We start from the raw sequence: 27,161 nt of genomic DNA on the forward strand, positions 1-27,161 counted from the left end.
GAGCTGGGTCTGAAAGTGTCTGGAAGCGGAGTTCCTTCAGCCATGCTGCTCTGGGCAGTGTGTCTGTGATTCCCAGAGGGCAGCAAGACAGGAAAGATGCTACTGAGGTGCCTCCCAGAGAGAAAAGGTATTTGTCATGTAGCTGTAACCAGCCACTCTTCAAAGCAAATTTGGTCACCCAGGCTGCCTGCTGCTTTCCCTTTTTAAAGTACAATAGCAGGAATTGCCTTTTCTCTCCTGCTTCGGTGCTAAACTCCTCTTGTTCTGGTGTTTTTTTGGGATACCTCATGTGTTTCACTGTGAGCAGGACAAGGGTCAGACCCAGAGCTTGGTGCTTCACAGCTGCTACCTTTACAACACACGTGAATCCCTGTCAATAGCTAACCTAGACAGTGACTGTGTTTGGCTGATAAACTCAGTCTTTCTGCACAAGAGGTGAAGCCCGTTGTTTGGGCACATATGGCCCTAAATAATGTTTCCCTGGAGAGATGTTCTGAAAAGCTCTGTACCTGAGAGATAAATGGGCCCTTAACACCTGAAAAAGTTTGCTGTGGGATTGTGTTGCAGTTCTCATCTTTGTGGTTGCTGTGCCTGGGAAAGAGCAGAGAAACTGGGAAACTCTCTGCAAGCAGGATTAGGATTAATCAAACAGGAGGGGATGGGGTGATCTAGCTCCCCAGAGGCAGTGCTTAACCCCCCCATTTGTCCTTAGGACAAGGAATGTGTTCAACCCTAAAGCTCCAGGACACAGCTCCACTCTACATCTTAAGACATGTTTTCCAAGCTCAATGATTTCGTGATTCTGTGTCTTACATACTTTAAAATATACTTGGGTGTCCTGAAAGGATCTCAGGTTAGGAGCTGTGATTTATGTCCCTCAGGATAAAAGCCTGCGGCAAACAGATCTCAGCTGGCAGCGCCAGGGTTTCCTGCCCCTTTTGTAGTGGGACAGAGCTGGTCATGGTGGCACAGCTGCTGTAAGGACAAGGAGATGTCCTTACATCCTTGGGAAAGGAGGATGTGGGCTGGAGATACCTCGAGACTTCATGTCAGAGCTGTCACTTGCCAGCCTGAGAATCCTATGCAGGGAAGTGAATTTTGGGTAACTTAGCAAAACAACACAAAGGCTCTGCGTGGTTTTTAAATGAGCTTTGGTGGCATGAAGGGGAAATGCCCAGCTGGTTTTAATATCCAGCTTAAGGGAAGTTCTTTTGTTCATTTAGTCTTGATTTAAAGTGGTCTGAGGAGGTGAAATCCTCTTGCCTCATCTAGGTCTAAGCTGGGTGCTGATAAGCAAAGAGCTGTTTGTCCCTGCCAGCCGCTTCTGCCAAGCCAGAAATAGCCTGCCCAAGTAAGCTCACCATAGCAGCATTTCTCATTCAAAAGTTAATAAGCTTTGAAATTGGATTTTAATCAACCAATCTTTGATCCTAGGCACTAGAGCTCGATTAGGAGCGTCCAGTAAACCAAGTTACATCTCTCTTCTCTGCTGTCTTTTTTTTCCTCCCCAATCTAGCAAAGAAAAGGCTGAGAAATGTTTCAGCATTTGAGGATCTGTGCATTTTAGGGTTTGTGTTGTCCCTGTTCTTTTGATCCGATCCATCCCATGGATGAATGGAAAAACTGATTTCTTGTGGACATCTGCTCTTTCAAGGCTGTAAATGTCTTTTAACAGCTCCTTTTGGGAAAAGGGCCGGACCTCTTTTTTAACAGAGGTTTGGATTCAATCAGATGGGGTGGGATGAGGGATAGAAGCTCTGCTGGGGCCCTAACCATATTCTTCCTATTCCCAGTGTCAAAATAGAGTACCATAAATTCTGCATCCCACAGAATCATGAAATAGCTGAAGCTGAAGGGACCTCCAGCATTTTACCAGGCTGCAGAGGAAGTTAGAGCTGGACTTCAGGGTTCTGTAGTTACACTTCTGCTCAAGGGATGGATTCAGTTCAGACCTCTCCAACTCTCTCCCCCTTCCCATAAATCTGAGCCAATTTATCCTCAATTTACTCTCCAAACACTTTTCTCTTGATCAGATAGAGGCTGTTTATATTTTTTTAAAATATATTTAGATTAGGATGCACAAGCTTCTGTTTCCTACAGAAATATGGCCTTAGTGAACTCCCCAAGGACCACACAGTTCATCCCTGTGCCTGTAGAATGGTCAGATCAAATGTGAGAGGATTTGTCTGGGCAGCAGAGTAAGCACACAGAGGTGCTGCGCTGCTCACATGCTGCAGTCTTGCTTTCTTGGGTCATCCCTGACACTGCTGAGGTGTCCAGGGTTGGGGTGGGCTCTAATGGGCACCTCTTTCCCTGACACCTCACACTTGGGACGCTGGGAGAGTGGCACAGGGGCCCTGGAGTGTGCTTGCCACAGGTGGTTTGGGTTTGATGGGACGCTGGGGAAGCCGGTCACGCTGGCTCTGAGCGTTGTCTCTGCATGTCCCTTCTCTCTGCACTTCTGCTTGCTCTTCCAGAGGATGCTGTATTTCCCTTGCCCTGGGCTATGAACATCTGTCTGGACATTTATCTTCTTTCCTCTTAGGAAAGGCAGCCGAGAGAGCGTAATGGTCCTTCTGAACATGCTTTACAACCTAGAATATCTATCTCATATAAAACTGCCCTAATGGCCAGCTTTCACCTTTTCCAACACCTTTCAGGGGATTTAAGCTCTGTGATGGTACTTGCCAGGAATATGAACTGTGGTGTGTCAGCTTTTGGGGGCTGTCCAGCCTGTGCTGGGCTGACAGGGAGCTTGAAGGGAAGCTGGTCTATTGGGCAGGATTGGCTGGCCCTTCAGAAAACAGTGTGCTTAGGGTGAGTCAGCTTCCTCTGGAGGTGATGCTTCCAGCCAGCCACAGCCACATGATAAATTAAAAATGACATTAATCTACTAACCCTCAGGCCAATACAGTTAGCAGAGCTGATTGTACCAAGGGAGGATGAAGTTAGCCTGGTTAGGATCCTCTGAGGCCTCTGGGTTTTACAGATATTGGGTGGTGCTGATCCCCAGACCTCCCTGAGCTGTGAGTGGAATTCAGAAGCCCCTGCTGGGCTGATCCTTAGAAAGAGTCCAGAACAGGACTGATACCCCACAGCGTGGGAGGTGGGGTCCCAGAAGCTTTTTCTAGGCAACACTCAAAACAAAGGAGGTCTTGCCTTGTGTAGCCCCAGCTGTGAAGAGATGGCCTTGTCCAGGGAAATCTGCAGAGTCTTTCAAGTTTTTCCTCATTTATTCCATTCCTACTTGATATTTCTAACTAAGGCTGGTTTTCTTTTTTTTTTTAAGTTCAGATAAAGAACTTCCCCCCTCAACAAACCTCAGTCCTTTCTTGGGTTACCAGAGACCAAACTGTTCTCACTCTGGTGGCATTTGGTGGTCAATTATTTTGTGAAGATTTTTGGAGTGAAGTTGCTCAATCCCATAACAGAGCAGCAAGTCTGGTGTAACAAAACAGCATTGCAGGTCTCAACTTGTCTTCCAGCCTCCATGAAATGTGTGAAGGAGCTGCCAGCAGGCACCATGGATGTGAAGACCAGATCCTGCCTGCTTTGGGATGTGTGAACGTTTTGACCTTCTTAGGGTTTCCCATTGCAATATTTAGGGCCTGATTTCTGAGAGGGCTCTGCATCTCCCAGCTTGTGTCCAGCTCTCTTGCCCAGCTGACCCCAAATCTGAGCATGAGATCAGGTTTGGATAATTATCCATGTCCTGTGGTAAATGTTTGTGTGGCTGAAGAGAACAGGCATAGCTCAAAATATCTAGGAGAGAGTAACTCGTCCTATTCCTTCATCCTGATCATCTTCTCAAGGTGATTCCTCCTTGTTGCTTCCAGCAAGCCACTGGAAGGATTAGAATCTCTGGAGATGTCCCATCTGGAGAGCCAGCTGGTGAGCTACAACTTTCAAATTTCAGATTTTTTTTGACAGTGTTTGAATAGAAAGGCTGCACGTCCAGTGAGTTGTGCTTTTATGTTTGGTTTTGATTGGGGTTTTTTTGGGGGAAAAAGTGAAGGCAAAATGAATTATGTTGTGCAGATAGAGGTAAGCAGCTGATGGTCTTGAGAATACAAGAGAACCAATTTTGAGTCCATGTTCAGTTTGACTCAGAGCAATGTTGAGCTTTTTCCCTCTCTTAGGCTCATGGCCTAAGAAACCTCTTTTTTGATCTGTGCTTATTCTCACCTAACAGTATGGATTTATCTCCTTGAAAAAGGTTGGTAATATTGAAATAGCACTTTTAACTGGTTTTTTTCATGGTTGTGTTGTGTTGGGGCAGGTTTGGTTATGACTGAGGGAGCTAGTAGGAGGATGCTATGGAAATGCAAGCCTGGGCAAGGAGGAGGAAGAGGAATAGAAGTTTATTGTAAACCTTTTGCTCCAAGGGGAGGGGAGGGTGTTTGCCTGGGAATGTTTTGAAGGACTGGTGCCCAATGGGCTGACAAAGCCAGTCTGTGACGAACCACTTGGAAGATCTGATGGTGCTTAGAAGTTTAGACTGGAGACTCACCAATGACATTATTCTTTCTTTTTAGTGAGGGAAGAGTTTGTTTATATCCTTAAGAAGAAGGACCAGATCTTGGACTCATGTAGGGATGATAGTCCCCAGCTTTCCCCTGGAAGGCTGGGGCTGGCCTGGATGAACTACAGATTTTACTTGTCTGCCCTTGTCCCTATCCCAGCACAGAGTCACCTCCAGCTCAGCCCAGGATCTGTTGTTCCTCCCTTGTGAAGGACACAATGAAATCTTGCCCAGGTGACAGTCTCCAGGGACTGCTCTGCAAAGACTTGCCAGACCTCTGGCAGCCACAGACTCACTTAAATTTCAACAGCAAGCTAGTTGGTGCCAAAGCCCATTTGTATCACTGAGAAAAATGGTAAAATCATTGTTAGGTGTTCACTAAAATACTCTAAATTTTAGAGAACACGAAGCATGAGTCAGGCATTGAAACCAGCATCCAAAGGAGGGAGGGAGTGGTGAGGGGCAGCAGAAGTGCTTATGAAATATTTTGTTTCACTGGCAAGAGGACAAGAAATAATTGGGCCTTAAATCAAGGAAATGGGAGAATAGGAACAGCAAATCAAGGGAAATAGTAGAAAATTAGGTCTTAGAGTAGAGAAATGTGTACACATGATCACCTGGTGGTTCTGGCAGAGATATATGCCCATAAATCTTCTCTTTTAACCTCTTCCCTGTTGCTTTATGGGGAATAGTGTCAGGCTTGCTGGCCCCATCCATCTTTTCTAGAGACTACTGGTTTTGGTTTCAACTTGCTTGGTGCTGAGTACCCACTGAGTGGCCTGAATCTGCTTTAGAGCTGGAGAGGGAGCTCCCAGCCTGCCTGGGGGCAGCCTGGAGACTGTGACCCCCAAGAGAAGATAATTGTGCAGATCCATCCTGTATGTTAGATGGATGGGGTGAGCCATGGAGGACTCTCTTCTAGAGCTTGTAGTGTGTGTGTTCACACTCACAGATGTTGAAACCTAGAAGAGTAAGGGAGCCTCTGTGGAGACCCAGGCAATTTTCCCTGCTATTTAGGCACAGGACACCTCAGCAGCTTCTTCCATCCACAATTTCTGCTATTTAAAAAAAAAAAAAAGTTATTAAAAATCCCCTTTATGCCTCCCTTAAGGTCCCAGGCTTACTTTTCTTACAAAAATAATGAAATGTAAAAATAAAGCTTTCCCTGTTTGCTTTCTGCCAGCCATCCCTCCCTTTGCACAGTGCTCATTAACTCCCCTAACGCTCGAGTCAGACGCGGCCTCCGGTTAAAAACAGCAACCGCCCTCGTGCCTCGCCTGTTTCCCAGGAGCTGGCAGCCAGACAATAACACCGATGGGATCATCCTCATCAGAAGATGTCAGCCCCTCTGTAAAATTTACATAACTTGAATTTGGAGTCGGGGCAGGGGGGTGGAGAGGAGGGAAGCAGATTGAAAAATAAAGAATGCTGGAAAAAGTAGAAAGAGAAAAGCTGCTGTTCGGGAGAGGCTGCTGGAGGAGCTGCCTCTGCATGTCCCTGCTGAGGGATCATATGGGCAGGTAGGAGTTTTTGCTCCAGGATCACAGATGATCACAGCACTGATGTTGCTGCATCTGTGGTTGGACTTGATGATCTTGGAGGTCTTTTCCAACCTTAATGATTGTGTGGTTTTCCCCAGCACAGCCTTTCTGATCCAATCTGATACCTGGGGTGAGAGTACTCAGTAAGAGTGGGGTGTTAAATTATTCTGTCAGAAACAAAAGTCTTTGCTGAACGTTGTTTTAAAATAGCCAGCCTGGGCCCACATGGTTTGAGGAGCTCTATTAGTCAAATAAAAACATTGTCTTCTGATATTTAGGCAGAGTGGGTGTGTCCAGAAATGTCTTAACACAAAAACTGTTCTTGCAAAGCCTTTAATCTGATTTTGTTTGGCTGTTGGTACATCCTGGTGGGAATCTGATGTTGGCCCACCTTTGGCTGCCCTAGGGCAGCTGTCCAAGGAGGGCAAGCCCAAGCCCACGGTGTAAGGACTGTTAGGGTGACACTGCTGATCTCCAATTCCTGCTTGAAATGGCTGCATACCCAGGGGCGGGCTTCCCCAGAGGAAAGGGGAGAAAGCCATCACTCACTGCTTTGGTGTGGGAGAAATTGTATCCTATGTGGGCATCTGGGGTGAGGCTCCTGAGCTACCTGGCTCCTTCACCTGTGGCTGTCAGCATAGCCCAGTCTGCTGTTACATGGCCTTGGGGTTCAGTGCTTAGTGCTAGCGTGGATCCCCTTTCAAGGCTTGGACACTGGGGATTTTGTTTTGTTTTTTTCACTCACTTTTTTTACATCACTCCAAAGTGATGCAGAGGAGTGAGCATTAGTGCCAGCAGCAGCTGAGGGTATCAGCAGCTGTCTGGGGCCATTCTGCAGAAGTTCAAGTCCTGGCCAGCATGCTGAGTCCTAACGATCCTCAGCTGAAGGCACGTCCAAGAGATGTCAGGCAAAAACTTATTCTTTATTAGTTCATGCTTTTTTGAATGTGGGAGATGCTGTTTAGAATGAGTGTCTGGGCACAACAGCGTTGTTATTCCTGCCTGCTTTTCTATCACCTCTCTCTCTCTGCCTGTTTGTTTGCTATTGTGCCTGTAGTATTTTTTCCTCTCCCCCCTTTGCTTCATCTCTAGCATAAAAAGTTATTCAGCCCCCGAGTGCGCAGGAGTCTATTGTGCACAGAGAACTGCAGCACAAAGGATTCCAGAGACAATCTTGTTCCCTCTCGTCTGCCCAGCCAGATTCAGAAACACATCTGCAAGTCTTAAAAGGAGTTATGCTCTGTTTGACTGCAGCTTAAAGCACGGAGAATAGAGGAGAGGTCTTTCAGGAGCCTGGTGGGTTTTATCAGCCCACTCATGGTCCTGCGGCACAGCTGCAGCCCAGCCCATGCAGATGTTAATGAATGCCCACATTTGAGATGGAGCTTTACTTTGCAGCTGGTCTGAAAATGAGCAATGGACAAACTCTCCCCTTGAGAACCTCTGGTTTGTGGGGTATGGAGATGCCCCCCCAGGCAGGCTGCAATTTTAGCACCAGAATGGCTGCCCTGGTGGCGTGTGGATACGCATTAGTCCTGATGTTCAGCAGGGCTCAAATCTGGGTTCAGACCTCCTTAACTGCTTTCCTGCAGTGGCAGCTCTGAATGGCACTGTGCTGTAGGTGTGGATACTTCCTCAGCAGTAGCTTTGTGTTTTCCAGGGCTCCTATTGCCCAGAAAAATGCCTGTGCAGGGACACCAGAGGGTGTGTTGCCAGCCCTGGCACATGGTGGCTGTCAAGGGCACTGAAGCACAAGAGACAAGTTCAGGAGACCTGGGTTCCTACATTGTCCAGAGCTGTTGTAGGTAAGCCTGCTTCAATGGTGTCTTGACACTTGGCATAACCCCAGCTTCCATAGCAGGGATGGGAGAAGCTCTAAGCTTGGGTTCTGCAGGTCAGTTTAGTCAATGGTCTATTTGAGTACAGCTCTGGTCCAGCTGGGGCAAAATGGGATTTTTCTGTCTGCAGAATAGCTGAATGATCAGGATTGGAAGGGGCTTTACAGATGCTCCCATTCCCAGCCCCTTGCCACTGGCAAGGACACCTCCCACAAGACCAAGGTGTTCTGAGTCCTGTCCAGCCTGGCCTGAATCACTTCCAGGAATGGGGCAGCCACAGCTTTTCAGGGCAACCTGTGCCAGAGTCTCACCACCCTCACAGAAAAGAATGTTTTACAAGTATCTAATCTAACCTTCCTCTCTTTCAATTTAGAGCCATTCCTCCTCTTCCTGTTGCTTTAGAACGTTGTCTGAAGTCCTTTTTCCAGCTCTTTTGTAGCCTTTCAGCATGGGAAGGGGCTCTAAGGTCTCCCTGGGGCCTTTTCTTCTTCAGGACGGACAGAAACGGGAGCTCCAACTCTCCCAGCCTATCTCCATTGGAGATGTGCTCCCTCCCTCTGAGCATCTTTGTGGCCTCCCTCTAGAATCACTTCAAGAGGTTCACATAAACCTGTGGAAAACCAGGGAAACCCCTCATCTCTAGATCTGCACAGATGGGAGGGTTGGTTAAGCCCATACAACTAATCATTCCTTTCTCCAGTCTTGTGAGACAAAGTATTCCCAAGCTCACGGATCAACTTTCAAGCTGAGACGTGCTCTGTGAAATGTCAGGATTTGGGTGACCTCTTCCATTTCACCTTGGATGCTGTTGGAGCATCAGCACTGCACCAAAATAGGAGAAGAGGAGGTGTCCAAGCAAGTGGCAGGGACAAACAGCTTTAAAAACACTCTGTCTTTGCAGAGTGCTGTTTCTTTTAACCTTTAAAGACGCTTTTCAAAGCCTCCTGCTTTGATTTCCCGTTCACAGTTGTCTTTCTGGCAGCCCATGGAAGAAAGGAGACACAGATGAGGGTTAAAGAACAGCTGCAGGAACATAATTAATGCTTTGCAACATTTCTGAAGGCCTTTAGCACCTTGCCGTGACCCAGCCTGTAACATCTGTGCGTTGGCAGCAGCCAAGCTGTAAAACTCCCCTCCTCCAAGTCCTGCACAGAGCAACTGTCGCCTGCCCGAGGCGTGCAACCAGGGTGAAAACGTAACAAATCAGTACAAAAGGCAGGCTGAAACACAGATGGCAGGTCCTTGGGTGCTGGGCTTGGCAGTGGTAAGGGGCTTCCAGCTGCTGATCCTTGTTAGATGTCCAAGGGGGGAGGTGGAAGGAATGCTGCCTTTGCAGAGATTTGATAGGAGAAATAGGACACGGCCAAATCTGAGCATCCCTGCACTTGCCTGTGTTCTCCTGCACAGAATGGGTGCGGGCCAAGGGCAGAGCCCCAGCCCTGCCCAGAGCTGTCAGGATGATTGCCTGTGCAGCTGTCACCTACCCCGAGGGATGCCAAATGTGTCCCCATTTGGATCGTGTTTTATCAAGGTCTGTCTTTTGCAGCACTTTTCCCTTTATGTGGCTAAAGGGCACCTTCAGGGCTTGCCACCCTCATTTTTATGTGAGCTGTAACTCAGTACAAAGAAGACACATAAGTGACTCCAATTCCCTAGGGTTCCAGCTAGCGTTCTCCTTTCAGTCCCAGACCCAAGTCACAGCTGGAGCTAACTTGGTGACCAAAGAGAAGATGAACAAAACCACTTTGTTTCTGAAGATTAACTTTTTTCTTCTTCCATATCTCCCTTTTCCTTCCTGTTTCACTGCAGCCAGCCCTCCTGAGTTTCCAGCCTTCAAAGCCCGTTGCATCCAGCTGGACAGGAGCGAGCTTGCCAAGGGGAACTGTTTGTCCTTTGCTCTTTTTGGTTTTCTGAGAGGCCTGTGACTGTAGTGGATGCCAAGCAGCCCTGACCTTCACCTGACTGGAGTTCCCAGCTGCTACAGTGTTATTACAGCATCTCTTCCTGATAGAAATTCAGCTTTGTTCCTTGTACCTGGAAATTTTATGTGACAAATGTGTCTAATTTCTAATTCTATCCTCCTTTAGGTGGACCAGAATGTTTGCTGCCTGGGAGAGGCTTGTAGACCCAAAAGGCTGGAAGGAAGCACTACATTTCTCTCCTTTGCCTCCTGTTAAAAGTGTGCCAGAGACACTAATCCAGCATTTGAATTTCAGCCAGGTAGCTGGAAGGGATGGCATCTCCTCAGCACCTTCCTCTGATGGACTACCCAGCTTTGCTTCTCGTCATGCCTCCCTGTACTTCTCTTCCTTAGGGCAGGAGGGAGGTGTTGCTAGAGAGACTGACTTTCTTTGAAGAAAACTCTTGCTTCTCAAGTCAGATGAGGATGTTTTGCTGTATCTCTGATGAATTTTCTCCCTTTTGGAAGTAAAAGTGTCTGGGTTTGCAATAGGCTTCCCCATGGTAATGAAAATGATGCCATTACTTCAGGGATGGCAGCTGGGGAATTAGGCCTGAGTAACAGCATATTATAACATCTCGGGCATCTTTGTTTATGCAGCTTAAACAATACCTGAGCTGTGAGATCCCTGTGGGCTTGGTGGGCCCCATCAGGTCTGTGGGCTCCTAGGGCACTTTGGAGGCAGATCTCTGGTTTTGAAGCAGCTGTGGGTTTAGCTCTGTGTCTGTTGCTACATGCCTATGCACTACTTTCCTTGGTGGGGAGGAATATGAATTACTGCCTCGCTGAGATGGCTTGGCTATGTTTAGATTTCTGGTGCTGAATTGTTTTTCCTTTGGCTGGCATTCATAAGGAGGTATTTTGGTTTTCTTTTTCTGGTGTTAGTGCCCTAGGGTCCTAATTCTTGACCAACTCCTTTTGCTGGATGCTATGCAATCACTTCTTTCTCACCCTGCAATCAGGGTGGTTTTTTTTAAAGGAACTGGAAGAAGCCATACAGTATTATTTTCATTTGGGAATTGCAGCTGAAATAGAAAGTGCCTTGCTCTGGTGGTCAGTCCCGTGTCAGATGTGTCCAGCTGTGCTGGTTAGAAAATGGTGACTAGTTGCTGCAGGCTGCATGAAGGAGAAAAGGAGAGAGAATAATCATGGAGGAGCGAAAGCTGAAATGTTCTGAAGATCTGATATCAACAGTCAGAAGTATGGGGACACTCTGGGCTCTGCAGGCACATCAGAAGCAAAGAGGAAACAAATGACACGCCAGAGAAAAAAGGGCAGTGGATTAATAAGTTACACAAATAGGATTGCCATCACTCCTGCTCTTGGTTTTATTCCTCTCAGCTCCAAGACAGTGATTTTAGAAAGAAAATGAATGCCAAGATTGTGTGTGGAACATACATAAAATCCCAGGCATTTGGTTAGGAAGCTTCTGGTTTCTCTCAAGAATATTTTTTCTCTCTGTGCAGATGTGTATGCTCCAGGCAAATCCCCTTAAAGTTATTCTGTGGTGAAGACCCTTGAATACTGGTGGTTGAAGGAGAACATATTTCACTTTTGCACTGGAATTTCTAACCGTGGGAAGAAACCTCATGTTTCCACCCAATTTTCCTGAAGCAAGGAAGCGTTACATTCTTCTGCTTTGCCTCTTATTAACAGAGTTTCTAGGGGTGCTGAGCTCCTGCAGTTCCCACTGACGTGAGCAGGGCAAAGCAACCTTGGAAACTGGATGTGAGAGCTTTCTTTGCAATCCCAGTGCATCCTGCAAGATCCCAGCTGTGGGATGTGATGTGTTTGCTGCATGTCAGTTTGCCTGAGCATTCTCACCTTCTTTATAGCTCTGTGTGCTGGGATACTCAAACCAGTGAGTCACTGGTCAGGCCAGATGATGGGGGCCTGATATGAGCACTATTCCTTTGCGGTGGTGGTTGTCTCCTTTTGATTGCTGGGCATAAATCTCCTGGGGGTTTCAGGCAGAGAAATATGTCACCCTAACTGTGTAGTCAGAGTGGGTGTCTGAGGCACTGTGTTTGTCCCCATCCTGTTGATGTGGCAGGGTGCAAAGGACTAGTTAATCAAACTGCAGAAATTACTTGCCACCTGGCCATTTTTCAGTTGTCACCTGGTGATCAGACAAAGCAGCTGCGACAGCCCCAAGCCCTCAACCTGTGGTGTTTGACAGTGAATTAAACAGCAGAACCGTACTTTGTGCTCCTTTGCTCTTACAAATTGGGACTGAGTCCTCAAAGCAACCGTTTACCTGTGTGGGGGAGGAGGAAGAATGGGATTGTAAAATAAAATGAAACAGACCATTCATGTAATTTAATTCTTAAATCTTGTCTCCCTTGGGCTAATCTCCTCCAAGCCATTCTTTGCTCAGGTCAACTGCTTTTAATTAGCAAGCTTCATTGATCAGGGCAGGAGTGGGAGCTGGTGGGTTGCTGTCCAGGTCTTTTTAATTAGAGCTTTTCTTCCTTACTGGAGGAATGGTATTACCCAGAGAGGAACCTGGCAAGAAGGCCTTGCAATTGTTTGAAGAAGGCTGACCTACGATCGCCTTCACTGCATCTCTCCTGGCAGTGTCAGGGGTTAGCGAATTTTCAAGTGGAGAAAGAGGGAGGAAAAAGAACCAAGCCTGAAAGCACGTTGTGGTAGCACTGGGAATTACTGTAGAGATGTAGTTGCAGGCAGGAGTGTGGGAGTGTGTTTTTTGTCCTTCCTAGGGAAAGGCAGAAAAACCAAAGGTCATTGCAGACACCTCCAGTCTCCCCAGCATCTTCAGTCTGCTTTCTCAAATGTTGCTGCCCAGCAACAGGAACAGTGGAGCACCTTTGTGGGAAGGAGAGTGAAGGAATACTTGCTCCCTGCCTTGGGGAGGAATGCCCTGCAGTCTAGCAAGATAGAGGTTGCTATCACAGTTTTTCCCCCTTACAGTGAGTCTCTGGGGCATTAAAAGTAGTGGTTTTTGGTTTTTTTGCCCTCTTACAGTGTTTCACTGGGGCAATAGTAGTAGGGATGGGGCTCACCATGTAAATGTAGCTTTGGGCATGTGTGGTGGTGGTGTTGCTGACTGCTTCTCTAGCTGGTGTCCCCTTAGGGTACAAGGCTGAAAATGAACCCTGATGTCTTCCATCCTCCTGAAGGGATGACACTTTACTCCTCTTTCCTGTAAATGGAAAGCCACTATATACCTGATATTAACCCTTCTTTACTCCATTACCAGAAGTTATTTCTATTAAGTGTAGATGCCCACACTTCAAGGATGTGGATGCACCTGCATCTCTGTTCTTTGCCAGGTCCCCTCGTGGTGCAGTTGTCCTGCATTTTGGATGAATTCTGGAGCAGGTAGTTGGCTGTAGGTGCAAATCTAAGGGCTATCATGATGTGGTTGCTGGGTGATAATGCTCTCAGCCTCTGGGGCTCTGCAATTCATGGTTAAGGAAAATCCATCTAATATTAATTAATTAGCACAAATTTGCTATTTTATGTATTTGATCAACTCAGCCATGAAAATTCTGAAATGCGGTTAAATCAAACAGAAAGGAAGTGGCTTTGTATCAAACAATTGAATTAATATAATTATCTTATTGATTAAATCATCAAATCAACCTACAGCTCCTTTATCTGCTTTACTTGGCCATTTTGGAAAGCATCAGTTCTCAATCCATGAAGCATCACTCTCAGTGCCAATTCCTGCCTTTATATTCCAGTCAGACAGCTGATCTGCAGGTGATCTCCAGCCGAATCTCCCCTGGAGAGCAAGGCTCTGATGTCCATTACAGCTGTCAACCAAAATTATATATATTTGGGCAAGAGGTGATCTCTTGTATACCCACTCTATTGTGAATCATAGAATGGTTTGTGTTTCAAGGGACCTTAATGATCATCTAGTCTGTTACATTTCAAATTCCAGGGGTGGAAATGCTGGTGAGTCATGACTTCTTAGGGTTCCACATGCCATAGGAACACAGACACCTGTCTTGCAGGCCAAGGGCTACTTCAGGGGCTGTTTTTGGAGCTGGGGAGGTGTCTTTGAAAAGTCATATCTAATAATTTGTGTGGTTTTTTCTTGCAATGGGTCTCCTGTTGCATCTTGGGGGAAAAATACGTGAGTGGAAGGATATTGGTATTATTATTAATAAATATTAACATGGGCTGGCTTAGGGAGGCCTCCCCCCAGGACTGATGTTCTACTGCAAGTAATTTTATCCAGTGGGTTTAGTTGCTCAGCTATTTAATGTATCACACTGTTTTCCTGGCTGGAGGTTGCTGTCTTAGACCTGTCAACTGCAAGACCTTGCTAATGGCCCTGATTCTTGGTGGCTCACCAGAAATGTGAGAGGAAACAGCAATGTCATAAAGAAGGTATGTCAGGGACAGCCTGGCAGCTGCAATGTAAAGCTGTAAAATGTGGGCTTGAGTTTAAATCAGGGTCAGCTTCCCATTGGAGTAATCCAAGTTTTAACCAGGCAGCCAGCCAAGAGCTGGCAGTGATTAGTCAGAGCCATTATGATCTGTGAGCCCACTTCTATTGACCCAGCAGGACTCCCGACTTGAAAACATTAAAAACTTGACACAATTTGGTCTTAAAATTATCATTAAGCCTCTCAAAGTTTTATCTTCCACAGGCATGTGCAAGAGCCAGTTGCTGTCTCTGCACACAGATAAGTTTAAGTTGGTTTTAGGCTTTGAAGGAATGCTGAGCTTTGTGTAGGAGTTGGACAAAAGGTTGGGTCTTTTGAGAAAGTCCCTGCTTTGGGTTCTGTTTCCTAGTCCCAATCTGTGACTGTCTCAGTGGTCCTGCAGCCACCTCATTGCTGATAAGCGATGCCATTTCATCCTTAATCATTCCAGCTGACAGCAGCGAGGATGACTCATGCACAGCACCGGTGTTGGAGTGTGAGTTTAGCCTCCGATTGTGCTGGGAGGAGAGAACAAGCAGCAAGGGTTCCCGAAGAGGCTGTATTGTTCCTGCCAGCTCAGGGCTGCTGGCAGGGGACTCAGGCACTGGCAGTATTGCTGGGCTCTCTGAAATCTCATTCCTAACATGCCTCAGTAGGGAGTGAAAGGGGAAGAAAAAAAAAAAGACACAATCCAAGTTCTGCTTTGTGCTGTGCTCAAACTTCTCCATGGCTCCTCCTTCTCCAAGAAACAGTCCTACTGCAGGTGAGACGTGAAATACATCCACTGAAGAAATTGAAAGAGTGTCTCAGCAGGGGAGGGATTCGAATTCTGTCAGATTTGGGGGGGGAGGTTTCCAACCTTCCTTGGATGCCGATTTCCCAGGGGTGATGCTTTTCGTCCTGCATGCGATTTTTGCTTTTGGCAAGCTGCCCTTTGGCGCTGCAGGTTGCTTGAGATGAAAGGCTGGAGCAAAGCATGTTCTTAACACTTAGGAAACCAGCTGTGTTGTCAGATTCACCTTGAAATACTGATGAACAGCTTTGCAGGGGCCAACCCTTGTGTTACCCTGCCTTATTCGGCTGCTGCCTTGGCTGTGATCCATTGATGTGAGGAAGACCATGGCCTCCCTTTCTGGTGGAGACAGCAGTAGGAGAAATGAGTTGATGTAGGACACAAAGAAGGAATGATTTGGTTCTAGCCTCTGGAAGTCTCATTCAGCCTCTGATCTTGCACCCTGTGCTGATGTCCCCTCTGTGATGTGCCAGTCCTACCTGGGCTGTCCCTGAGCAACACCATTTCTCCTGATTCCCTCCTAGAGAACTGTCATGTTCACTCATCGATGTCAACTGATGGGACCTTCCTCTTGTTGTCAGGATTTGCTTTCCTCTGATAATGTTGAGACATGGGAGCTTCACCTTGGGGAGACACTTTCAGCTGGATGGAATTAATAATTTCTAGGTATCCACCTACAGCTGAATAACAAATAGAGAGTAGCTGAAGAAATATCACTTGGAAATGTGTGCAGGTCAGGCACTGACAGCATCCTTGGCCTGGCATTAAAGTCAACATTTCTGGCTGTGTACAGCAAAGTGATGATGGGTTGTTATTACAAGTATCAGCAGTGCAAGGAAGACCCTTCTGCTGGATAAGATCTCTCTGTAGCAGGTGTGTGTGATTCTGATGGTGCCTGGTGTGATCCATACAGTCAGTCTGGTGTCAGCACTCTGATTTATAACCCTTACAGTGCTATGGTATCTACACTGCAGCATCAGAGACCTCACCTCCCCTTCTCCAACGTTGTGCTTGCTTTGCACTGGTAAATTTTAAGAGCAGCTCCTGTAGATCTGTGTAAGATCAGATGCCTTCTCTTCTTCTTCCTCCTCCCTTCCAGTATGCCTGAACAGTGTGCATTTGACAGGTTGATGTGTCCCAGGAAGGTCTGTCTGTTCCCTGTTGGATATCACAATCCTTTTCCCTCTTTGCTTCTATCAGCCAGTCAAGGTTTGTGACAGGAGAACACTGCTGGACTGTGTTGGTGTTTAAGCATCACTGGGCTATGCATGAGTTGCAGGTGGGAGGATGCCCCAGGTGCTTGATGCCTTTGTTTTCTCTGCTTGTCCAAATGTGGCACTTCAGAAGGATGTGATGGGGGTTTGCTCTTCTTCCTCATCTGAAAGTAGATGCTCCAGCACAGGATTTGGTGTCAGTGCAGGCACAGCTCATGATACTGCACATGGTAGCAATTCCAAACTGTTCATTCCCTGTGGCATCTCCCTCCTCTTTCCCTTCCTTGCCCTCCTTGGGCTGCCCACATGTCTGCACAGGGCTGTGGCCATTCACCCTGTGGAAAACTCTGAGTCTGGACTGCTCTTTTTTGGCAGAACAACAATCTGTGCTTAGGTCAGCTGTAAATTTAATCGAGTGGCACAAAGGATTTAGTGCACCTTGCAGCTAAAAATTGCCTTGGGCTGGACAAAAGAAACACACATGCCATTCCCTTTCTCTCTTCCTGTCACGGCTTAGGCTGTGCATATTTTTTTCCCTTTTGTCTCCCACTCCATGACACACATCGCAGATGTTATTTGCATCTCGGTGTGTCTCAAAACGCTACGAGGCTTCTTGCCTAGCAGTGATGAATTCAGTGTATGCAGCATAGAACTGTGATTTCCCTCAGGGTCCTTTGTAGTAATAATTTTGGTAAATAAAGGCTGGAATCAGGATCTCTGTTGTAATAGGATTTTGTTTGTGCAAGGGCTAGTAGCCATGTCCCCCTGATGCTGCCCTGTATTAGGATTGTAGACTTTATGACAGCTTTGTGTGTGGGTGGGAAGAGTGGGCTGGCACAGAACACCCTTGAAGGGAGGGAGAGGACTAGGACTCACCTGTGGGAAGTATTGGGAAGATTGTAGGCCAGAAACACAGTCCTGATGGGCACTTCCACTGTCTCTTGAATTGCTGGATCTCAGCAGACCGGTTTGTATTCCTGACAGGAGGGGGCTGGATTTCTGCAAAGACCCCGTGGCCAAGGCAAAGTCCCCATCCTGCATAAGGTGCCAAAGGCCATAAGTCTTGGAGGAGAAGAGAGAGCTGGAGAGGATAAGGTCAGAACAGGCTCCAGCAGCTGTTGCTGATGCTGTGACAGCATTGATCTGTGTGGAGGAAAGCTGCAACCTCTTCCTTCATCTCTGGACTTGCAGAACTTGTGATTCCGTGAGCTGGTGACTGCGGTGACTCGCAATCCCAAGGCAGCTGCCTTTCTGAGAAGCTCACCTCTACAAAGCACACACCATTGCTGAGAGAGCAATTTCTCAGCCCCCTCAAATGAAGGGTGCAAGAAAACAGTGCCTTTAATTATGCCTGCTTGGGAGAGAGGTGAGTGAGGAGCGTGTGCGATCACAAGCCTTGGGGGCTGTTAGATTTTCTTCTCACCTGTTCTATCAGTAAGAAGCAGATGGGGGAAGCACATGAGTGTTCACACATTCACTCTGCCACCCCTGCTGGGTGCAGTAACTCTTCCTGTGCTGGTGAAGGATGCTGATGGAAACTTCAGTGGGAGGACCAGTGGCCTTGCTGGAAGTGATGAGGACCTTTGTGCCTGGGCTGCTGCAGCACTGCAGAGCATCGTCACTGCAGGATCCTGAGCAGCGCTGGGTGAATGCAGCACACTTTGAACATACATGCCTCAGTCATGTTGGTAAATTAAGATTGCTATTCTTGTGCTGGCTCTATCTCATCCTGAATTGGTCCTGTACCCAGGTTAGGTGGGCTCAGTACCACCTAGTGATGTGAACCTGAACTGTAGCTCTGCTACACTGGATGTGAGAGGCTTTTCCTCAGGCAGTGATGGCAAAGGATGTGTGCCAGGTTCGGTGTCAGCAGCAGAGTTGTGCTGTTCTCAAAAATAACCAGGTGCCAGAATTGTTTGTCACATGAAAAGGTGTGCTGGCACTTCATCCCTCCCTGGCATCACCTGGAAGGCTCAAGTGAGCTCTGACAAAGCCTGCACACCATTCACAGTGTAATAGCACCACAAGTCTTGCTAATTGCTGAGGGTTTTTTTTCTTCCCCCTCCCTTTTTTCAGCACAAAATTTCTCTAGTTATCTTGAGTTATCATCATGGTAGACGGTATGCTAAACCTGGATGCTCCTTCTGAGGGCTGGTGTCAGGAATAATCACTGCCATAGTAAGCTGATCAGCCTTTCCTTATTAGCTGCTGTTGTTGTCACCCGACATTGATTAGTAATTTGTAGCTGCCCATGCTTTCCTCTGCCCTCAAAGCCAAGGGTTTGCTGCTGTGCTGTTCTGCCAAGGATAAATGAACGTTTTACCCCCTTTGCTACCTACCCCAGAGCTTCCCTGTCTAGAGTGTGGTTTTTAAATCTCCATCTCATGGCTGGGAGAGCAGCAGCAGCCGTGTCTGAATGCTGACTTTGCAGCTGAAAATTGCTGAGGGTCCCAGCCAGCTGCAGTGGTGGAAGATCTTGAAGTGAGTGACCCAGTGGTGGAACAATGTTTGTAATTTCAGGCTGAGAGCTTCACAGTGATGCCCTCAAGTCCTGCATCATCCTGCTGGTTGCAGAGGTCAGTGGAGATGCCACCATAAATATCAAATGGCTCCAGAGGGATCTGTGATGTTTGTAGGTGGCTGCTCATGCATGTTCATGTCTGAGCTGGTGAGCAGCAGTGAAAGTGAGTTTTGGAGGAGAATGAGGAGAAAACACACCTGTAGCCTCTATCCTGTTGTGAGATGTTCCGTTTGTTTTGAAGGCCACTTGGCAACTCGAAACTGCAAATTCTCGGAGAAGGGGAGCTTTCCAACCAAGACCTGGGGTCAGGGGTCCTTACTCACAGCGCTGACTCCCTCTGTGGTGTGGTCTGTCTCTTATGTTTCAGCTGCTCCTATCCAATGCTGAGAGCCACGTGCCATCACTTGTTTGTCTGACCTGCTGCTCTGTGGACCAGCTGTGCCTGTCAAAGCAGGGTCAGAGAGCAGAAGGCAGGCTTGCAAGCCTATGCTGGGATGGAGAGGGAGGTTTGGAGGAAGGAATAAAGGAATGCAAGTGCCTTTTATGTGATCTGTGTCTCTTGTGTCAGCATGTTGCTGGTTTACATATTGTCTCAGGACCTCAGCAGCGAATCTTTTGAGTATTTTGGCTTGTCCAACATAGCCCCTTGCAGAGTGACATCCCAGGAGATGCTCTCCCATCAAACACCTGCATGCAAACAATAATCTACCCTGGGCAAGCCCTCTGTGGAGGGGACATGGAGAAAGTCTTGGGCTGGCATGGAGCAGAGCACTATCCCCATCCATCTGTGCCAGCCGTGCCGCCGGTGCCGGGAGGCAGCGTGTGCCATCGCTGTCCGTCTGACACAGCAGGTATAAATCATGCATGGGCAGCAGAGACGGCAGGGAATGCGCCTCCTCTCACCCCTACTCTGACTAGCATCCCTCTGATGCCAGGGGGTGTCAGGGGGCAAAGCTTGATGTCACTTCTTGGCACTCTAAGAAGACGTTATTCAAAGAGACGGTGACCTCTCCTGGCATGCAGAGCGCTGCCGGGGACCTCCAGCCCCGTGTCTGCGGCAAATCAAATGATGTGCTGTGGGAGTGGAGGGCTGGGACTCAGACATTCATCACCTGCCTGCTGACCGTGGAGGAGAGGAAGAGAGCTGCCAAGAAGCACCCCCCCATCAGCCCTCGGAGGCGCCAGTAGCTTAAATCCTGGGGTGTCTTCTTACTCATCCATTAGTGGACACTAACCACAGCTCCCTGTGCAAGCACCTTAATGGCTGCCTCATCTGGACAAGCCCTAATTAAGACTGAGGAGTGGTTTCTTTTCAAAACCTGCACTCAAGTGTTTTTCTAGTTTCTCACCTTCCCAGATGAGATTTCCAGGGCTCTGGCTAGGTGATTTTTCTTTTCTTTAGCAGTTCCAGTGATTCACCAGTTTAAAAACGTGAGAGGACTGCAGGACACCCAATGAGGCTTCCTTTCTGATCACACATTCAGGGGATTTTATTATCTTTTCTTTTCCTCTCCAGAGAGCTCAAGCTCTGAGGTAGCTCAGGTAGAAACCTGCAAACCACAGAAATTAATCTTTGATGACAAAGGCTTTCTGACTAAGCACTGGTCTGGATTTCAGGATGTGGCTGACACTCCCAGGTGTGCTTGCAAAGGTGGAGGGAGCACTGGCGTGTCCCACCACTGTGGCAGTGGATCACGATAGGGTGTGCACTCTCCATGGGACAGAATTAGGAGCTCCAGGCCACTCTCTGCATGTGAACAGTGACTGTGTAGTGCTGTTGTTGGGGGTCTTGGAATGTGAGACCAGCAAAATGTTAGAGATCTGCGTCTTGCTTGGAGGCTGCTCTGTAGGGCTGAGAGGTTTTTTTCTGCTTGGAGGCTGCATGCTCCAGCTCCTGTTCTTCACTGGTACAATCCAGTCTACACCAGTGACTAAGGGCCAGCCTTAGTTTACCTAACATGAGGATGTTACCTTTGACCTCAGCTGAATTCCCTGGCTCATCCTCTCCCCTGTGATCTACCCAGCTTCTTGTTCAGTTTGCCCCTGCTGTGGAGTGCTCAGCCACAGGAGCACTGCTGGCCCTTGGCTGCTGGTTCATGGCTCACTGGAAAGGATAGAGGCTGCTGTGCTCTCCCCTTTCCTTGTGCTTTGGGGTAGGTGTGGGTTCTGCAGCACTGAACCCACCAGTGGAGGCACTGCAGCACCCCTGCAAGTGTCCTATGTGTTCAATGAACTGTGTTCCTCTGTGGAGGACCTGCCTCCCTCTGCTGATTAGGGGGTGCTGGTGAGACAGAGACCCACTCTGGTCTTGTGTGATAGAGTCAGCAGCATGTGACTCGATCTGTTGACTTGGAGAGCAGCATGGGGCAAAAAACGTTGTGGAGGATGTGTGTGCTGTGGAGTATAGGTCTGATTTGAAGTGGTGTCTGCTGGGATCTGAGCCTGCCTTTGCAGAGGACTTTGGGTGGCTGGCACTTTCTTGTGTGCAGCAAGAGTTTGAGATCCTCGGCTAAGCCAGGTGCTTTCACACCTATTTCCATTTCCCAGGCACTGCAGTGATGCTGCATTGGTGCCTCCCCACAGGAGGGTTCAGTCCCCTCAGGATGCTCTGCTCAAGGGTGTAGAGAAGCTTCCCCAGCTTCTCACATCTCCCCGAGCAGGTTGCAGAGGGCAAGACAAGCTTTCAAACACCTCAAAGCAGAAGGAACAATTGCTACCCAAGCTCTGGCCAAGTTCTCCGAAGAAGGAAAGAAAGACCCAAGTGTTGCAACATCCCTTAAAGCTCTCTGAGAAGTGATGGCCGAAATCTCCTGGAGTCTGGTCCATGCTGCGCTCCCAAACCTCAGGTTCCCTGTCGCTTCTGGCAGCTCTCTTGCGTACAGGTGCCTGGGGAGTACGGAAATTCCTGCCAGGTTTTCCCAACCCTTTTCCCAGGCAATGGGCCTCTAGATGGCAGTGTTTCTGTTCAGGAGCCCCGCCGCTGCTTCCCGGGCTGGCTCCGTGGATCCCTTCCGTGCTAGGCTTTGGAGAAGCTCCGAGATTAACGCTGGGCTGAAGTGGACAGCTTAGCGCCCGCTGCCTCTTATCGCGTCCTCAGTGAGAGTGGCTTGAATTGTGTGACCTTGGGGGAGCAGCGGTCTTAGGCTGGACAGTAGTTTCTGGCTGTCCTTCCCCACCCCGTGGTGAAATTGGCTCAGGATTGATTGTTCGGACAATTGCCTGTTGGTCAGGGGGATAGCAGGGATTTTTGGAGGTGGTGGGCGTCCTTTGGTGTGACAAAACTCAGCTAGTTTTCTCTGTGTGCTTGGGGATGCAGACAGAGGGTCTGCTCTTCCCCATATGGGTGGAGGCTGCCTGTGTGGGACTAGGGCCTTGTCTTTGGCTGGAGGAGAGCTGGGAGCTTAGGGAAGGAAAATGTTGCTGGAGAGAGGACTGTCATTACTGATGCACACTTAGAGCTGTCACTTGCTGTCACCTCCTCCCTGCACCTGGCTCTGCTCACTGCCCGAGTGATGGGGATCCTGGGCTCAACACCCTTCTCCTTTTCCAGGGCTTCTGCTGTGATGCTGGATGGAGACCACACCTCAGAGGCTGTGCCTGTGTTTATCTTCTCTCCTGGGTGCCAACGTGACAGGTACTTTCTTTGTCCATATAAGCGTCAAGGGAGAAAGATGGAGGGAGCCTGAAGGCTGCAGTCCCTCACTGGCTGCACTTGATAGCTTTGCTTCAAGCTTGTGGCCAATCCCACTTGGCTTCTGACCACGTTTTATCGTGGACTCAACCCATTTGGGGTCAAGAAAAGGAGAGGAAGACTCAGAAAGCCAGGGATGTGTTCCTGTCCCTGAGCACTGTGAAATGCAGCACATGTGTAACTGGGGTACTGTAACTCTTCCCTATTACAGCCCTCCTGGAAGCTGGCAACAAAATTCAGCCCCTTGCCAAGGCCCCCAGAGAGCTGAGCACAGGGGAAGGGAAACACCATATCCAGCAAAGGTCTGGGCCATTTGTACTCATCGTGGCTCCTTGGGGTTTTATGAATCTAAGTGTACACTCATCTTGGGAGAACTGGGTTTACTCTGTGGACCAGAAATAGAGGCTAGACCCAGATCTTGCTTGAACTTGGCTGGTGTGGTGACAACAGCTGACCTGGGATGTGGGGCAGTCTCCTCTTCAGCTAATTCCTACCACTTCCACTAAGAGAAGTGTTGAGGTGGGTGTGACAGCGTTTCCTTCCTGTATGGCAAAGATGGTAGGAGCAAGCCCTGCTCCTGAAGCTCTCCTCTTGTACTCCATCCCCTCCCTCTCCCCTCTGGCAGCCTGGCCCCTTGCCCAGGGCTGCTCATGCTCCCCCTCAGCGCTGTGGAGGAGCCTGGAGCTGCTCCTGAGCAGCAGAATGATGCTGGTGCTGCAAAGTGTGGAAGGGGGACTGGATTTCAGGTGCTGCGGGAGATGCTAGTCACTTCCTAGCTCTGCCACAGCAGGGGAGAAATCATTCCTATGTCCCTGTGCATCATTTCCCCCTACATAAAACAGGCAGTGATCCTTTTCTTGCTTCCTTGAGTTGATGCCAAAGGAGAGAGACAGGTTCCTCCTTGGTTTTCCCCCAGCACAGCTGATGGTCTCTTTGAGGTTGGTGTGGTCATGCCTGAGCTTTCCAATCCCCCAGGAGACCTTGGACCTGGCTTTGCAGGAGTGTGGCAGCAGAGATGAGCTGTCTGGCTGTGCCTCAGCCTCTCAAGGCCGTGAGACAGCTTTCCCCCAGCCTGTGCAAGAGCTTTCTCTGCCAGTCCTGCACCTGCAGCCTGGGAAAATGGCTCCAGTCATGCTGCAGCGGGCATGGACAATTGATTATAAGTGGTCATAGATTACCTGGAGCAATGCTATTAAATTTAATACACTTCTCCACTGGCTCTTGGGGCTCAGCTTTGGCTTGTGTAACTGACATCTTGTTGCAAAGCATTTTGGGGACATGGCAAGGGGCGGGAGGCAAAGAGATTCAACTGCAAAAAGAGGGAGAAGAAGATGAGTTTCTGTTGAGATTTATTTCCTGCCCTATAATAGGCCAGAAAAGCTGTGTAAACCTTCTCTGTTTGTGGAACAAATACTGCAAGAGTTACTGCTCTGACCTTTTTTTTTTCTTTTCCACTGGACAATTGTCTGTGCCCTTGCTATTCTGAAGCCTTGATATGCTGGTGGCAGATTTATGCCATGTTGAAACCCACTTCTTATTGCCTCAGAGTTGATTGGAGGAGAGGAAACTTGCTTGCTAAAAAAATAAACCCGCTACTGTGTGCCCTGCATGCCAAGCTGGGCTTGATGTTTAGGAGTCCTCTTTTCCTTGTCAGCTCCTTGTCTCCTGTCACTGTGTCATGTTTGAAAGGTGAGGGACCAGCTCCAAAGAGGATCACCACTGGATTTAGGCAAGAGTGAGATACCTAATGAGCAACCCACACTGTGGTGCAGCGAGGCCACTGCTTCCTCTCGAGGGAAGGGTTGTTCAGCGTGCAAGTCCTGCCCTGGCTTAACAAAAGCTTGTGGCAAATCCCCATGTGAACACTCTCACATTGATTTGGCAGCTGCTAAATTTGGGAATAAATCCACCTTCCATGGCAGCAATAGTAAATCAGATGAGGCACGTCCAGTGGGGGTTTGGAGTCCACTACAAAAGTGCATTTGGTTTGTGTGTGGTTCAGAGCCTGCCTGTGCTGGGAAGGACTTGGTGCTAAAGCTCTGTGCAACAAACCTCAGAGTTTTAATCCTGTCCTGGGGGAGATCCCAGGTGAGATCTCAGTGCTTTTTGGAGTCTTCACCACCCTGCAAGCCTCTGATACTGGTGCTTAGAGCCCCTTTTCCCTCTGTACCAACACAGAACTGACAAGCCAACGGGGTTGTATAGTAGCCAGACAGCCTAGAGAGGCTGTACAACAAAGGCCACTTGGAATCATCGAGCTTCCCCTTGAGTGCCACACAATGCCACTTGCCAGCCTCAGCTTCTCATAAGTGTTGGGTGGGTTTGAGGTCTATTGCTCCTGGCCCTGTCCAAGCAGGGGTGGTTCTGCCTGTAAGTTTTATTCTGGGTAATACAGGATTCTTGTGGTAGCTGCTAAATGTCAGCCCTCATTAGGAAGTATATAATCTTGGGGATGTGTTTCTCCTTGTGTTGGAGGCTGCTGGTGTTTCACTGAGTGTTTGAGTGAGGAATCAGGCCTGTATTTGTGTATGTCCCCGTGCACTTCCTCCTGCAGGTGACAGGAGAGCAGAGGGTGTGGGGTTTATCCATGTGTCTGTGTGGGCAGCTCTGCCAAGGCTGTTTGTCAGCTGGAATCCCAGCACAAGGCTCTGCAGCATCAGCCACAGCTTCTTTTTTTCCTTCTGTCACATTTGGAAGGAGGGAAGATGTAGCTGAGTCTTGCAATAGTAGGTCAAAACATACTGCAGCACTAAACATCAGAGCAAAAGCTTTCTTGTACATACACATGGTTTTATTCATCCTGTTATTTTCTTTATCAAATGCTTACTTGCCTTTACAGAGCAGCTTTCAGCCCCAGGGAAAAAAAGTGACTCTGGGAGGGAAGCTGGGCTAGTGACTGGAGTGGGTGACAGCTATGGAAAATGGGCAATCTGGACTTTTATTCCTGATTCTGCTCTGGCTCCTGTCCTCCAGATCTCTGTGAGGAGCTGAAGGAATGAAGCACAGGGGCTGTCACTGCATGTGTACGTGGCACACAGCCTGGTGGCACCCCTAGAGCACCCTGGGCACAGCAAGAAATGCCAGTCATGCTTGCAGCTGTTTCTGGCTGGCTAGCAGTCTGGTTAGGGTACCTTGGTTAGGGTGCTGGAACGAGCTCTTTTATCCAGGCAAAGCTTTGCCTGGGATTCTTCAACGTCCAGACATGTAGACAGCTTATTTTTAAGGTCTCATTTGAAAGATGTCAGCTCCCCCTCCCTAGTCTTCCCCAGGCAGTGAGAGCAGAAAACTAAATTTATCTGCATTGGGACAGAGAGAGCTGGAGTAAACCAGCCAGGAGCTGCTCCAGATCTGCTGGGGGGAACAACTGGCGCAGAGCTGTCTGTCTGTCCGAGTCAGAGGTGCTGGGGTGCAGCTGATGCTGGGCTGACTGTGACACCTGCACTGCGTTTTCCATTCCTCTCCCTGGGGTTCCAAATTTGCTGGAAAGTTTGCCTTGTTGAGGTGATATTTTGTCAGTCTCTGGGTTAATATGTTTCTTCTGTAGGTGAGGCAAAGCAGTCCCTCTGCTTGTTGGGAGGCAGATGGGGAACTACAGTCCTTCCTTTGCTTCCCAGGACCTTGTGAGAACCCCAGGGTGGAAACAGTTCTGGAGAAGAGGTGAAGTCCTTATTGCTCAGGAACTTTGGAATATCCTGTAGGTAGTGGGTAGGAATGGGTACTGTGAAGGACTCAAATATTTTCAGTTTGGGGGTAGCTGCCCACAGGGCCCTTTTTGGTTTCATTCTTGATTGGTGGAAGGGAACACAGGGCAGATGTTTGAATGGGTGTGTGCTGCACACTGCTGTGTGCCTAAGGTAAAGAAGAGACTCTTTACTGTGTTCCTTCCTGAGGCTGTCTGGGGCATGGGCAGGTGGGGAATCAGTGGGATCTGTTTTTTCTTTTCCTCTTCCTAAAACTAGAGCATCCTTCTCTGTCAGGCTGCTGCTAATGAGTTAGTTAAACAGCATCTCCTTACTGGAAACTCTTTTCAGTCCAATTAAGATCTTGCAACATGTCAGTTGTGACAATAAACGTGAATTAAGGCTCATTTCTCCTTTTTTATGATGTTTATTAGAACATGGGAATGCTCATTTAGAGGAGCTAATTGTGGTTATTTATTTGTCAGTGGTACCAAGAAGCCCCTGCTCAGGCTAGAGACCCAGTGCCAGATGCTGTATGTTCTCATGGAAGGAGTGGGAGCCAGCCTTGGAGAACCATGCAGGAAGAGCCCAGGTGAGGCAGGGAGACTCCTGTGACCATTTAGCCCCAGCTGCAGGATTTGCTGCTGCTTGGAGATGCTGTGAGAGGCACCGGAGTCGAAGAAGGCAAGAGGAGAATGCGTAATTCATCTTCCCTCTCAAGCTGCTTTGATTCAATGGCTTGGCCAGGACTTAAAGCAAGCTCTTCTAAGAGTTGGGCTGCTAGTGAAGATGCTTTCCAGCTCACCTAACAGGGAAAAGGGAATTATTTTTTGCTGTGGGGAACCCAGGCAGGTAGATATAATAGAGAAGGCCTGTAGGAAGGTTCAGTGCTTCACCTTGTTTTCAAGGGGAGCTTGGTTTGTGCTTCTCAAACCCCTAACCAATAAAATTAAAATATCCAGTAATTAAGAGCAGAAATCCAAGGACGTGGAGGCACAGAG

At 48.3% G+C, this 27,161-nt stretch overlaps 1 protein-coding gene across 1 annotated transcript in view; it reads left to right on the top strand.

The window, feature by feature from the left end:
- LOC147651445 (uncharacterized) overlaps nt 1-27,161 on the top strand; it is a 48,274-nt gene that overhangs the window by 12,920 nt on the left and 8,193 nt on the right. The window contains exons 4-5 of the mRNA XM_086841936.1: nt 22,340-22,423; nt 26,646-26,752. Coding sequence (XP_086698062.1) covers nt 22,340-22,423; nt 26,646-26,752 — 191 coding nt within the window. The remainder of the gene's footprint in view (nt 1-22,339; nt 22,424-26,645; nt 26,753-27,161) is intronic.

Source organism: Cyanistes caeruleus, chromosome 9 (assembly GCF_971803275.1).
Source record: "Cyanistes caeruleus chromosome 9, bCyaCae1.hap1.1, whole genome shotgun sequence".
NCBI lineage: Eukaryota > Metazoa > Chordata > Aves > Passeriformes > Paridae > Cyanistes > Cyanistes caeruleus.